The 15,520-nt window shown below is 35.8% G+C and overlaps 1 protein-coding gene across 2 annotated transcripts in view; it reads left to right on the forward strand.

The window, feature by feature from the left end:
- The window catches only part of IL1RAP (interleukin 1 receptor accessory protein), a 119,149-nt gene that overhangs the window by 71,192 nt on the left and 32,437 nt on the right, over positions 1 to 15,520 (forward strand). For both annotated transcript variants that reach the window (XM_036875196.2, XM_036875197.2), the window contains exons 3-4: positions 4,310 to 4,595; positions 7,709 to 7,895. In XM_036875196.2, the coding sequence (XP_036731091.1) occupies positions 4,310 to 4,595; positions 7,709 to 7,895 (473 nt within the window). The remainder of the gene's footprint in view (positions 1 to 4,309; positions 4,596 to 7,708; positions 7,896 to 15,520) is intronic.

Consider the following 15,520-nt stretch of genomic DNA (forward strand, 5'->3'; position numbering starts at 1 on the left):
CAAATCCTTTGGCAGAGGGAAATGATGACTCTGTGGCTGCCCATGTAGAAGGGCTGATTTAGAGAGGACTTCCACTGTGGAGCAAACTGGACAAGGAGGGACATTTTAAATAAAAAAGTAATTCACCATGCCAGTAATTTGCTAAATTCCCTTTGCTGTTATTAGAGACAAATCTATTTGCATAAGAGTCTTTTCTTCTGCTGGTAACTGCAGTGAATCATACAATTAATTTGGTATTACATGACACTCTAGTCTGCTGCCATAGATTTTATTTTTATTTGTTCATTGAATAATTTAAAAAGCTCTGACAAAATATGTTCAAGTGGCTGTCTAGAGAAACTTAAATACTCACAAAACTAAATTCAAATGAGCAAACACTCCAAAGAAAAAGCTCCATAATAATATCATCTTCACTAAGGTTTATAAATACTAATACATGTTTTTCAGTTCCTACTGTAAAGCAGTCTAATTCACTTTATAGATATATTTATTTGGCCTAGTAAACAAGGGAGACACATAGCAGGTATAATGATTTTTTCCCCTTTAAAATGTAATCCATGTAAATTAATTGATAGACACTGAGAAGTGACTGGTGGTTACCATGGGGAGGGTTTGACGTAGATGGGTGCAGAGGGTGAGGGGATAAAGGGGCACAGAAGTTCTCAATCATAATATAAGTTGGTCAGAAGGCTGGCAGTACAGCACAGAGAATATAGTTAATGATTCTGTAACATCTTCTAGTTGGGGTAAAGATTTAATAATATGGGTAATTGTTGAACCATTGTATTGTATACTTGAATCCAATATAAGATTATATATCAACTATACTTCAATTAAAAACAAAAGATATTAATTCTATGGAATCAGCCAAAAATCTTGGTGATTGATCATTAGTTAAATTTTAATGTAAGGGCCTTTTAACAAATGCTATTTTGAAAAGGGTCTATTCTGGATTTATTGTTATTTTATGGAAAGAAATGTCTGCCTTCCTTTATTAATAAATTTAGGCAATATGAGCTGCTATAACTAATGTGCACCCCCTTCTTCCCACAATCCTTGCCAAATATCAGTGGCTTAACACAATGGAGGTTGATGGTTCATCCTATCACAGCCCCTGGAAAGTGAGCTGGCAATTGGGAGGAGTTCTGCTCCAAGCAATGGCAGGGGTCCAGGCTCCTTCCATCTTGTGATGCTACTGTTACCAAAAACTTCTAACCTTCAAGGTCTACGTTTAAGGGAAGGAGAGAGAACATCAAGGATTATGCTTGGAGTTTCATGTTTGGTAACATTTCTGGCCACATTCACTGTCTAGAAAGAAATTGCGTGGGCCCAGCCCAACTGCTAAGGATATGTGGTTTTCCTACCAGCCGAGGGTGTAAAAATCGTACCAATGAACATTTAGCCTGTCTCTATCAGTCTGCCCTAGTGGTCACCAAAGTTCCATTCTGTACTTCCTCCTGAGTTGATCTGACTACATGCTTGTGGTTGAGATGTCAACACTAGCCCTCCTGATCCACCTCCCTTTCACAGTCAGCATTCTCCTCTACACAGGAAAACTTACCATCTATCTTACTAGTAATCATTGCCCAGGCCTATAAATACCTGCAGAGACCAAATGAAATTACAATTTATAATACTGGTGTCAGAAAGTCTCCTTTAATCTAGACACACTTAGTTCCCAGAAAGGCTTCCTCTTTCTCTCAAGTTTACCAATGTTCCTGTTAAGAGTGAGTCACAATATGAGAACTGTAGCCAATTGGCCCAAGTTGGGGTCATCTGGTTTGAGATAGAGTGTGGATATAATTTTCATTTAATAGTCTTGCCCTCACACATCTAAATTCAGACAAAAAGTGCATAGCCCTTAAAAGAGTTGCCATTAGGAGCAGTATAAAGAATATTTTATGAAATACACACTGCAGTTACATCTTACTTCACCCAGACAACATACTTTATAGTGATATTCTTGACTCCATCAGTTGTCCACCTGCCTGTCCCTTTCTCTTTTGAACTATATACTATAATGCAAAATTGAAATGATCTCATACCAATGCATATTAATATAAATTTTAGAATTAAAAATGAAATCAAGACTTTTTATAACAGAAAGTGGATAGGATTAGGATTGTTCAACACTGAGAATGGCTTTGTCAATTGAATTACATGATAGATATTTCCTTCCTTCCTTTTTTCTAATTATTAGATTAATTATTTAAAAGCGAATCGTCCACAGAGAATTTTTAAGGCCAACGTATTAAAAGGCTTATAGCAGAATGATTATACTCCTTCTGCCTTAACTTCCCTCACTCCCCACTAGGTCTCTTCATTAGAGGTCACTTCTTGGAGTACTGTATTAATTTCTTCTGCCATTGTCTATCTATATTTTGCTAGTCAATTTGTGTATACTGCTATTTTTCATTTAGTGATCCAAAGCATTACTTTTTCACTTTTAATTATAGTAAATGAGGATTATAAAAATGTTTTTTTTCCCCTCTCATTTTGTTGGCATAAATCCCCCAGACCGTTCCTGATAAAGAATATATGGGAAATAAAATTACTGAGTCTTTATGTTCCTGAAAATGCCACCTTCACACTTATGTGATTTAGATTCACTATTGGAAATCATTTTCCTTCAGGGTACATTGCTTCATTATCTTCTAGTTTCCAGTCTTGTTTTTGAGAGTTCCAAAGCCATTCTGATTCCTAGACCTTTGTATGTGAACATTTTTTTCATCCTTTCTTACTCTCTGGTAGTTGATAGAATCTTCTCTTTTTCCACAGTTCAAAGAAAAAATATTTTTGTCACATAAGTCTATTTTTGTTGACTTATTTAGCTAATAATGCTCACCTTTCTGTTTCTTTTTCTCTTGCTGTATGCCAACAAATCCAACCTAAGGGAATCAGTCTCAATCTCTGCTTTTATATTTGCTAAGGCAGAAGAGAAGGAGGCATGGTGAAATATATTTTACCCTTAAAATAATCACCCCAAGTGACACCCATTCCATCATATTGTCAAAACTAAGTCATATGGCCTCTTCTTACTTTAGAGAGGCAGAAGAGTACTGTCTCACAATTGCAAGGAAGAGAGCCCAGAACTGTTGGGTGAACAGCACTAGTGATTCCTGTCTTGGTGCTGATAGTTCATCTTAGGTCTTTTCAAGCATTGTGAACTACAGATTGCTTTGTTCTCGTTTCCCCCCACCCCACTGCTTAAGATATGTCTTTTTAAATTGTCTAAGCTGATTACCATTTGTCCATTTTGTTATTGCTATTGTCTTTTTTCCTGTTCTTGCTATTAGTTGGGGTTATGTCTTAAACAAATTATTTTGGTTTTAGTGAAGTTTCAGAAAAGAGTGAAACTGGTTGCATATGTTGAATTGGATGCATTTATCCAGAATGCTGTGGTTGTGATTTCCTGTAACCTGAATGAGCTAATTCTTTAACTCTTTAGTTTTAATTAATGAAAATATATTTAAAGAAGGTGATAAGTCAGATGTTTTATTTAAAAAAGTATTTTATTACCATGTTTGTATTGATATGCAAAATCTTCTGGTCTTTCCAATTCTTTCTCTTTGTATTGGGTTTTAAAAGGTGTTTTTTAATGAAAGCATAGCAACAATAAATAATAATTTGTCAAGTCTTAGAAAAGACACTTTGTTAAATTTGGTGGAGATCTATTACTTAGGAATGTATTACAAATCCTTCCTCAAGTCATAAAGCTTCAAATTCTTTGCTTTTATAAAAATTAAAGTAGCTACTAATTTAGTTGTTCCATCAGTTATTTGCTGCCAGAAAAATGCTGTCTAATACACTACCATGGAAGTCGGTGGCAAACTTCATTTTACTTATTGCATATGTATTTTTCCTCATGAATTTATTATATATTATATATTATATATATATATCATATTATCATTGCCTGAGCAGATCTAGACCCTAAATCTGGAGACCTGGGAAGAACTGGGAGTCTTGGAGGGTTGTCTTTTCAATTTGTAGTTTTCCTCTGAGAACCTCCCCCAGAGGAATGGAAGAGCACATAGTTTTCTTTTTCTGGTGTGACTCTCCCCGGTACCTGAAAGGGTTCAGTAGGATCAAGCTATTGGATCAAATGGTTATTCAAGAGGCAGTCAAGGAATGAGCAGAAGGCACACTTCCTATCACAGGTGCCTATTACATGCGGTTACTAGAGAGAACCTATTGAAGATGGCCGGAGAAGGGGAGAAGACTGAACACCATGAGGAGAAAGTGTGCTCTCTGAAGGTCTCTAGCGTGAGATGACTCGGTTAACCTTTCTGTTTTTTGGTTGTTCCAGAACGCTGCGACGACTGGGGACTAGATACCATGAGACAGGTCCAAGTGTTTGAAGATGAGCCGGCGCGCATCAAGTGCCCACTCTTTGAACACTTCTTGAAATATAACTATAGCACAGCCCATTCGGCGGGCCTTACTCTGATCTGGTATTGGACTAGGCAGGACCGGGACCTCGAGGAGCCAATTAACTTCCGCCTGCCTGAGAACCGCATTAGTAAAGAGAAAGACGTACTCTGGTTCCGGCCCACCCTCCTCAACGACACGGGAAACTATACCTGCATGCTAAGGTAGACGGACTCTTGGTGACTCCCCCTTTTCCCTTTAGCTCCTGGGTTTAACCTAGCGGCCCCTGCTAAGAATAAGCATTTAAGGCGGAATTCCTTGGTTACTTTTCCCCCAAAGTTCCTTCTTAGATTCTAGGCTTTACTTTTATTTTTAAACTCCCATCTGGGATATGGATTTTTTTTAAATACATAATTTCATACTATTTAATAGGTGTATTGGTTTGCTAGGGTTATCAAAACAAAATAGAATAGCCTGGGTGGCATTAAAAAATAAAAAAAAAATTTGTTTTCTCACAATTCTGGAGGCCAGAAATCCAATATAGGGTGTTGTCAGGGTTGGTTTTATTCATCATTCCTTGGCTTGTAGATGGCTGTCTTCACATGCTGTCCCCTCTGTCTTCTGTATCCTAATCTATCCTAATCTCTCCTTATTAGAACATCAGTCATATTGTATTGAGCCCACCTAGATGATTTCATTTTACCTTAATTACCTCTTTCAAGGTCTGTATCAAAATACAGTCACATTCTGAGGTCCTGGGGCTTAGGTCTTCCACATATGAATTTGGGGAGGACACAATTCAGCTCATAACAATAGGGCTGAATAATATAACACAACAACACAACAGCTTAGAATAACATAATAGGTAATCCTAGACCTTGTTCTGAATGTCCCTTATCTCTCATGGATGTTACTGTTTTCTGATGCAGAATTATGAGTGTGTTTTTATTAATTTAAGCTCTATTATGATTAGGTGAAAAAGGACCTCTTCTCTATCACAGAAAAGCAGCTTTGATCACTGTGGCTTTGGGAGTCCCTTGTAACTTCTGAAAGCTCTTCCAAGGCTTTCATCTCACTCTTAGATTTCATTGCAGTGGACTCTAGACTGATGTGTGGACTTCCAAAGAGTCTGAAATTCTGAAATACTCATATGTCCATTATTTATGTCCTAATACAGGTTTGTAGGAGAGGTTAGAACAGGTTATAGTAGAAAGAGCACTGGATGAAAAGACAGAAAAACTCGGCTGTTGTCCCAGCTCTGCTACTACTCATCTGGTCAGTGTACATCTGAAAGCTTTGGTATCTGTACCCACTAATGAGAAAGTTACCCGAAATCCTCTTCAAGCTCCTTTTCATCTTTGACAGTTATTTTTCCATTAACATTTCATAATTGGAATATCAGCAAATACCTGGGAAGGGGTCATCAGTAGCTTTCTAGATGACATTGGTCTCTACTATGCATTCTAGCATTTATAGTATCTCTATTTCCTTTTCCTTGGCAACTCACCACATATGGAGAGCTCCTTCCCAAATTTTTCTGACCTTCTTTTACATTATAGGAGCAGGGCTGCATGGCTGTTAAGGCCTGAGTATACCTTTTATGTTACGTATCAATTTCCAGATTGTCATCTCTTCAGTTTGCTTGTCTGCCTATCTTCTGTTTCTTTAAAGAAAATCTAGAATTGAACTTGTGAGGTGAGGACACCAAAAGCTTCCCTTTGTCCTGAGGTGATTTCTAGACTGAAAATGATCTTCAGCTGAATCAAGTGAAATCATAGGCCTGACATCTCTAAGGCCATAAAGTCGAGATTCATCCCCCAGGATTTTACTGATTGTATTCTTACGTCAATACCCCTATTAAGATAACATCCAGATTTGATTTTGGAGCTGGAAAAGTCAGTCCAACCACTGTTTATCATTTTTTAATCAAAGTATGTATCTTATTAAGCTGAAGTTTGCCTTCTATAACATCCATGTATAGAAGACTTCAACCTAGTGGACCTTTTGTTATTTGTAGGTAGAGATCATGCCTGACACTTTCCCTTCCCACCTTATTACCATTGTCCTAAGTCATTTTTTAAATAACTCTCCCCTTTCCCCCAACCTTGGAGTGGGGAATGCATTTCCCTACACCTTCCATTATATTTGATACTAATTCATGAGCTGTTGAGTATCTAACATATGTTTTAAATAGAAATCACAAAAAAGAGTAGACAGTGAATGACCCATTTACCATCACCCTTAAAAGTCAGTTATTTTTATTATCTAAGTTCCTTTCATTGTTTTCCTGTATGTGGACACAAGTTTTATATCCATTCCATTCTAACAAACATTTATTCAATGCCTACTGAAAGTCTGCACACTGTTTTGGGTACATGGAATAAAAGAAAGCACACATAGTTATGCCTTTATTTGAACTATGATAAACTCTGTCAAGGAAATGTCCACGATGCTCGGAGAAGGTGAGACCTAAGTTAGATACGGATGCATAGGGGATGATGTAGAGGACCTCTGTGGAAAGATGGAGTGATGGCAGAAGAGACTTACAGGCGGATGAAATGATGAAATGACCTGGGCAAACATTCAAGCATAAATACAAGTCCATAGTTATCCTAAGAAGTTTCATGCATTTATTACTTTTTTTCTTTATGCTTAATTTTTTTTGATAGGTAAATACAACTTTGAATTGTTTTACCACAGTTTTTTTTACAGTCTTCCTTTTCATAGATTTTCTTGTTTATTCAAATCTCTTCCTTGATGATATAACACTGGGTGGGCATTTTGGATCATGTGCTCTTTTTAGCCCCACTTTTTCATATTTCTACTATGTGAAAAAATTTCTAATAATAGAATTAGTAGGGCAAAAGCTAAACTTTTTTTTTTTTTGGTTTTAAAAACATATTTCTTCTCCAAAGGTTATTTATACCATTATTAGCTATGAGTTATACACTATTCTCACCTTTTTCTTACTAACACTGAGTCTTACTGAGAATGTGTTAAGGGTAAAATTATGTATAATATATATACATACATATGTATCCTTGAATACAAATATACATATATATATATACATACAAAAACACATACACATGATTAGGAACACATCTAAAATGTAAATATTTTAATATATCAGTAATACTTAATTGTGTCAGTTTTTATTCTGTGATTCAAATTCATATAGGAAATAACGCCACAGTACATTTAATTCTTAGATGAACTCACACATATAAATCAAGTCTCAATGCATAGCATTACTTCACTTAGCTCATTTTAATGTTTGCTGCATTAAATCAAATGCAAATGAGATTGCCCTTTCATTGCATATTTCTCTTTTCAGGAATACCACGTATTGCAGCAAAGTTGCGTTTCCTCTGGAAGTTGTTCAGAAAGATAGCTGCTTCAATTCTTCCATGAAACTCCCACTGCATAAGCTGTATTTAGAATATGGTATTCAGAAGATCACATGTCCAAATGTAGATGGATATTTTCCTTCCAGTGTCAAACCAAACATCACTTGGTATATGGTAAGCAAGCTAGAAGGCATTTTGCCTTCTCTAAAACAGCAATAATTATTTGTTAATACAGAAACTGAGATTTCTCATTTCTTCCGTCATGCACCACTTCCTCTTTTTTTTTTTACCATTTTAAAGGAAGTGGTGAACTGTTTGCCTAACCCACCACTTCTTGAATTACAGTCACTGAACTGCTAGAACTATCTTGTTTCTATTAACTTCCTATGAAGTACAGTTTGAGAAATGTTGCCCACTTCTACTGACTGCTGAGTGGAGTCAGAAACTGCTAATTCATCTGGTGAATATCAACTCCTTGAACAGTCAGTGAGGTATTTCGTTTTTGGTTTTCATGTTTGCCCTGATTTGTGGGCAGAGCACATCTGTGGTCTCTTCCATATCTGAGGGATTTGGAAAGTGTTAATCAAAAATCAAAATGCTGGAAGGTGTCAGTTGTGTCGGTAGCAAAGTTTTTAATCTTTTCAAATGTCTGCATAAGACAAAGCTAAAAACTCTTAACAATATTTAAAATAAAACAGTGACAAGTTATCCACAAGAATTGCCTTCAGTGAAGTGAGTGAGGTGAGCCACCAGCATCTGGCAGACTTGTGGAGGACCCCCAGAAAGCTGGTGGGTACTTACTGGGAAGTATGAGTAAATTTGAAAGCAGTAGCTGAAATTGGGAGAGATTTTGCTCCCTAAGAGATGCTGAGTCCAAGAGGCCTAGAGTAAGAAATTTTGAAGGGATTGGAATAGTCTAATGCCTCAGAACTGAAAAACTGTCACCCACACTGAAGGGAAATTGCTGGGATTCAGAATTACACAATATATAGAAAGGAAAGTGAAGGACCAGCTAGAAACAGAGGAGCAGAATAGTGTCAGGGAATCTCAAGGTACAGTTTTGAAGAGGGATCCCCATGAAGTTAGAAATCCTGCCAAATTCCAAAGCTCAAAAAAAAAGCTTGTTTCACATAGAAATGAGCAACAAAAAGCAATCAAGGTAAAATCCCATTCAAAGTTATAAGGAAAAAGGAGAATAAGAAACAGAATAGCATTTCTGTATTAAAAAAAACGTGCTGGAAGGACATATTGTAATCTACTACTTCAAAAGTTAACTAAAAGCCATTAAGAAATGATACAGGGTGTAATTTATAAATAAATTAATAAGAATTAGAAAAGTCCATAAGTTATATAATTAATCAAATCTTAGAAGAAAATAAGTCATTTCAGAAATGAAGCTAAAGAGGAACATAACAGCAAATGAACCCAATAGATAATGTCTTAAGGTTAACAGAAATTGAAGGGAGTAAGTGAAAATAAATGATAAATAAAAATTAGAAGATTAGGATATATACCAATATCATGTAAAGTAGACTCTAAGACAATGTGTATTATCAGAGAAAAATAGGACATCTCAGAATAATTAAAGGACCAGTTCACAAGGAGGGTATAAAAAATAAATATGTTTCTAAAACAGTATTTCAAAATGCATGAAGCAAAAGTTAACTGAGTTAAAAGTAGTAATAGACAATTACATAATCATAGTTGAAAATTTTATCATCTGTCTCTAACTGATCATTAAAGAAACAAGAGGCAAGTTTAAGAGTTTTCAAGTGGTCAAAGATGGAACAATTTCTACTTCAGTAAGGGTGTTCATCACCATTTGTTGAGTCCCATGAATTAAGCTTAAATCCATAAGTTCGAAATGATATTTCAAAATATATAATTGGTCACATTTGGATATTGATAGGGAATCAATTTGTTATCTTTTAAACTAGTAAATAAAGGGGAAAATCAAGTATACATTATTTCTTCCCTATAAGAAATGTACTCTGAGCAATGAAAAAGTGCAGAGAAGTGTTTTTATAAAAGTATGTAATCATGTTGCAACCCCCAATAAATTAATAAATTTAAACATTAAGTATCAGTGACTGCTAATATCACAAGAAGAGAAATAGCCAGATAGATTCCTTCTGGTGAAAGAACACAGTATCACTTATAATTGTGCTAAGTGGCTTAAACCTGAACCTTATAAAACTTTTGGATCTTGCTTCCATTTTGCAGGAAATAGAGTGAACAGAGGAATGTATTGATCTACACCATTAATTTGCAGTCAGCAACATTCAAAGGAAAATACTGTAGGTCAAATGCTTTAGGTTATTCAACAGATAAATTGTAAGAAAAAGAAACCATGGTCTTGGGATGTATAGATTAAAAGAAACACATATAGATGCATTTAAAAATGGATGGGACTATAGTGTGTAAGGATGCACATATACCTGATACAGTTATAAATAAAAACAAGGAAGTGATTTTATTATGAAAGTATACATAGAGTCTACTTTGGGGGCTTGTATAAGAGCTGTGATTGACATGGGGCATATGGAAGGCCTTCAAGGATGGCTGGCAACATTCTATTCCTGGATCTGAGTTGTGGTTACAAAGGTGTTTCCTTTTGTTATTTTTTGTATAATAATTCACTAAAGCACACACACGTTTTGAGTGTGTTTTGTATTATAATAAAATGATTGAGAGAAAAGTAGAGAGGAAGGGAAGAACAAGAGAAGGTAAGAGACAATGAGAGAGAGACTGAGACAGACTGATTTAAGATATCTAACAACCATTTGCAGTGTATAGACCTTAGTTGGATTGTATTTTACTCAAGCAAACTATGAAACAAGTTGTGAGGAAATCAGGGAGCTATGGACACAGACAGAATATTAATAATACAATGAATGGTTATTACTTTTTAAATTGTGATAACAGAACTATAGTTACAATTGCAGAAGGGTCTCATCATTTAAAGACACACACAGAAATACTTACAAATGAACTTGTATAATGTCTGTGATTTACTTCAAAATAATCTTTAGGTACAGTAAGTGGTTATAGATGAAATGAGACAGCCTGAATTGGTACTTTTGAGGGTAGGTGTAGATACAGGGGAATCACTGTTTATTGTCTCTATGATTGTAATTTTCTATAGTAAACAACATAAAAATTATTAAAAGAGTAATATTAGCAATTTCTTATCAATAAGTGTAATACATTTCCAAGTTTAAAAAAGTATTCATCTATTTACCCACAATCAATTTCTCTCATCTCCAACTCTGTTAATTTTTCTATACTTTGAGTACTCAGTGGTCTGGAAAAATTCTATTCCCTTACCCATTCTATATTTTTTTCCTTTCCTTTTTTCCTCATTCATTCTCTCTGCCTGAAATGTCTTGTCTTCTTTCTTTAAAATGGGTCCAATTCTGCCACCTTCATGAAATGTCCCCTGTTCTGTCCAACTAGAAATAATGTTTCCCTCATATAATCCCATATCTTTTTATTTATGTCTATTTACATGTCATTTTCACTTCTTTATCATTTTATAGTCATTCATTTGTGCATTCAACACATATTTGTTGAAGATTAACTCTGTTCAGTTGCAATATGTCAGGGATTTGGGGGACACAGTAATGAATAAGATATATCTCCTGCCTTACATAGTTCTAATGGATCTTACATTTTAGTTCAGATAAGTTTATAATTATGAATTCCTATTCTTTTCAGAAGTAGGATTCTAAGTTCCACAAAAGTGCCAAAGAGTATCTATTTTTAGTCATAAGGAGGGAGAAATGTACATGCTTATACTCTATGAGATTATCTATTTCTTGAGGGCAAAGTTATTGCATATACTCTGTATCTCTAATGATTTTCAGACTTTTTATTTCCTAGCTGCATGAATGTTGGTGCTATTAACCAAGGCATGAAATAGCAGAGGCATAGGATTAGGTTTAGGGAGCAAGCAATAGATTTAGGTAATGTCTTATTGAGTCAGAGGTGTCTGTCAGACATCTAGGGGGCAGTGGTCAGTAGGCCACTTGTGATTGGGTTTGGGGCTCAGAAGAAAAATCAAAGCTGGAGACAGAGAACTGGATGCATCTCTGTAATAGTTGAAGCTCTTAAGAAAAATAAAAGGAGAAGAGAAAAGGACATAGGTCAAAATCTGGGGAGAATGTTCATACAGTGAATGAAAGCAGAAAGCCTGGAAAAAGAATCACACAAAAAAAGTCCTAACAGTAAAGCCATCACCATGGCCGATACCAGCAATGTGGAGGTGACTGAAAAGGAAACCAGTTACCAGCCATCCTTTCTACTTTACGATTGTGGAAGGAGTGTTATTAAGGTGTGGTGTACTGCTTCTGATTTTTCTGTTGTGGGGTAATGACTGACACCTTTAAGCCTAAGAGCTCTGCCATCTTGCAAAAAGGTCGTTCTCTGCAGCTACATTGTCCCCTATGTAGGAGTGCGTGGGAATGCTCACGTTGCTCTCTATTTCCTACCTTCTGCAGTTTCTCCCTGCATCCACCTCATATCCTGGCCCTCTTACATCAACTGCCTTCCTACTCTGACATTTTAAAAAATAGTCTCTTTTAGTAACACAGATTACTCTATGAGCATTAAAAGATAATCAGTTCCAGAAAATTTTCTTTCCTCTTAACAGAAAGATGGAAACTGAAAAAAAGGGAGAGAAAACTAACATTTCTTGCATTTTATAATGTAAAATACATTATGCTGGGTACTTTATATGTTATATGGAATGTTAATCATATCCTTTAGGGTAGATATCCTTTTCAGATTAAGAACCAGAGGCTCCGAGAGGTAAACAAAAATAGCAAACACTATTGGACACAGGAATTCTTCCAAATACTTTAGTTATGTTGCTTAGTTTTCTCAACATGAAATGGGCAATCTTGTTTTCTCCTTTTATAGTTAATAAATAGAGAGTGGTTGAGAGATTTGCCCAAGGTCACAGAGTTAGGAGCTAAGTTTCACCCCTATGCAATCTATATCAAGAGCCTATACTTCTACTTTACCTTATATAATTTACTCAAAACAGTCCAGCTGATGATGAGAGAGTCTGAGATTTAGGGCCAATTTTTATTTGGTTCTAAAGCCTATACTCCCCAGAAATGACACAGAAAGGGTGGCCCAGCCCTTTCTTCTGAAATTTAGGGCACTTTGAAGGGCAGGGCAATCTTCAAATACAGAGTGGGTTATAAATGGGATGGTGGGACATACAGAAACCTGAGGATAGAGGGCCCTGGGAAGTCAAAAGGGGTTCAGAAAACTGAGATTGCTAGGAACAGAAAGTCAAAAGTTTCTGTTTCAGAATTGCAGGGGAAATGGGGCAGGATTAAATTTTCCTCCTCTGCCTGTCTTTGCTTAGCCTCATCTCTTCTGCTTGGCAGGGTTTTCTTTATTCAGGGCCCAGACTCAACAGTTCTTTAATGCAGCAATCCTGTGAGTTAAATTGATGTTCAGTAAATGTTTGTTAAATAAGCCAGATTTTGTAACTAGCCTGGAAAGTAAACCATGGCTTACGAGTGATTTACTGAATTTCAAATAGCCAGCTTATAAAATAACTTCTGGAACAAAACGTGTGTATAAATTGGAGGCTGCCTGTTTTCTCACATAGGACTTTCCAAATATATAGCAGTAAAGGCACATGTACGTGGGATTCTTTGTGGTGGTTGTTTGCTTTTACTATTAGATTTACTTAGAGACACCTGAGCTTTAAAGTATGGCAAGCCAGCTGAACTTTCATATTACTAGATTACTTCTGATTCTCATTGTTTTAATTGCATATTTGATTTTTTTTTCCATAGACACTTACAAAAAACAAAGGCAATTTTCCCCTCCTTACTGAGAATCAGAGGAACCTCTTCACTAAGTGTTTCGGAAATGTAATCATGTATAGCAACTGAAACGCTCTCAACTGCTGTTTAACTGAATGGACATCCTTCCAGATTTGGAAAATTTGGTTGTCCTTGTACCCAGTGTGATCATTAAAATTGGTATATTACCTCCACCTATAATTTTCAGTGTGAAATTAATCATAACTGGTTAGATATTGTTTATAAGTTTCTCTCAAAAAAATAGGAAAATATCTTTGCCTAGTCATGACATACCCCCCTGCCCCCACAGCTAACATCTCACCACATGATTTATTTCCTTTCAAGAATTTTGCTCATTTCTTGCATTTCTTTACTTATACATTGTGGTAGGTTGTGTTGGCTACCATTACGTGGTTGGAAAGCTGCTCTCCTGTTTAACTTCTCCCTTTTGAATTCAGAATGAGGAACTGACTGGTCAACTAAATGGATGACTTGTCTTCTAGACAAACAAGTGTTTGCTTCATAATGGAAATCCACTGTTAACCCATTTCTCCTATTTGGAGAGATTTTTTTTTATTCTTTGGGTATCTAGATCTTTGTTCATATCTTTTTTTCATGGATTTGAAATAAACAATTTTGAAAGCATCATAAAATTTACAGGATTTATTTTCAGGAATGGTTCATCATGTTTAAAAATATCCTGGGTGTCTCAGGTGCATGTGTCAAAGGGTTGAGAGATGCAACTGCTTATAAGAAATAGCAAGAGATCATCAGATGCCACAGACTAGAGTTAATGAGTATTTATAGTTCAAAAATGCCCTGAAGCTACCCCATCACTTAGAATGGAAAATGTTTCCTTCACTTCCTTTTCTAATATGCTATAGGTCTAATAGCTTTCAAATGGCTTTCTTTTATTTTATTTTCTTTCAGTTAAAACTAGCTAATACACAATTTTTAATGGTCTGTGTTCTCTGAAGAGTAGATTAGACCCCAGACTTACCCATTACTTCTTATGATATATTCCTCAATTTGAAATATTTTTCTAGACAAAGTAGCTCTAAGTAAAAATTGTCCCTGGCCTATATTTTTATCCTACCTTATGGAAAGTAGAGGAAATCTCAAGAGAAAGCATATTTGCATCACTGACACATAGGGTCAATGAATAGCTGTAAATATGTCTAGTCCAAATTTCAAGTTCCTCTTCATGGTTTGGGATAAGATAAATAAAGAGAAGGAGCTAGCAAGAGATCAACAGATGCCTGTTTTGCACTACTTTCCTTGCTATTTAGACATACCTGATCCACATCTCTATTCATAAGTCCATGGGGCTAATTCTTTGTTTTATTCAATGCTGTGTTCTCAGAAACTCAAATAGTACATGGCACATGATTTATTGATTAATACTCAAGGATGAATGAATGAAGAAGTGAATGTGTGAACAAACTTTGAGTCAGAAGCATTTCTTTACATTCATAGCACATAGTATGAGTCCTAAAACAATGTGTCTTAAAGTTTTTACTTAAATGATACTTGGCAAGTCAAAAAAGTTCTTTTTATAACATTCTTAAGAAGTGTGTTGACAAGTTCAGTACTAACTGCTAACTTCTGATCCTGAGAAACTTCCAATCTTTTCCAGTTTACTACTAATTAATGAGACAGGAATCAGCTTCACATAAGTGATAGAGCCATATCACATATTAACGCTGGGGCTGACCCAGGTATGCCATATGTGCAGGACCACAGTATAGGGTGGGGAGACAGTGTCAGCTGGAATTTAAAAGGCTCAAATTTCAGCTCTGACACTGCCTAGCTCTATGACACTGGCAATTACTTAACCTTTCTAGGCCTTTGTATCCGCATCTATAAAATGGACATAACTTGCTAGGTTTGGAATAATGATCAGATGAGAAAATAGAGTTCATGTAAGTGCATGTCTCAGTATTTTTCCAGCTTTGACAAATGCTGACAAGAGTT

Source organism: Manis pentadactyla, chromosome 1 (genome assembly GCF_030020395.1).
Source record: "Manis pentadactyla isolate mManPen7 chromosome 1, mManPen7.hap1, whole genome shotgun sequence".
Taxonomy (NCBI): domain Eukaryota; kingdom Metazoa; phylum Chordata; class Mammalia; order Pholidota; family Manidae; genus Manis; species Manis pentadactyla.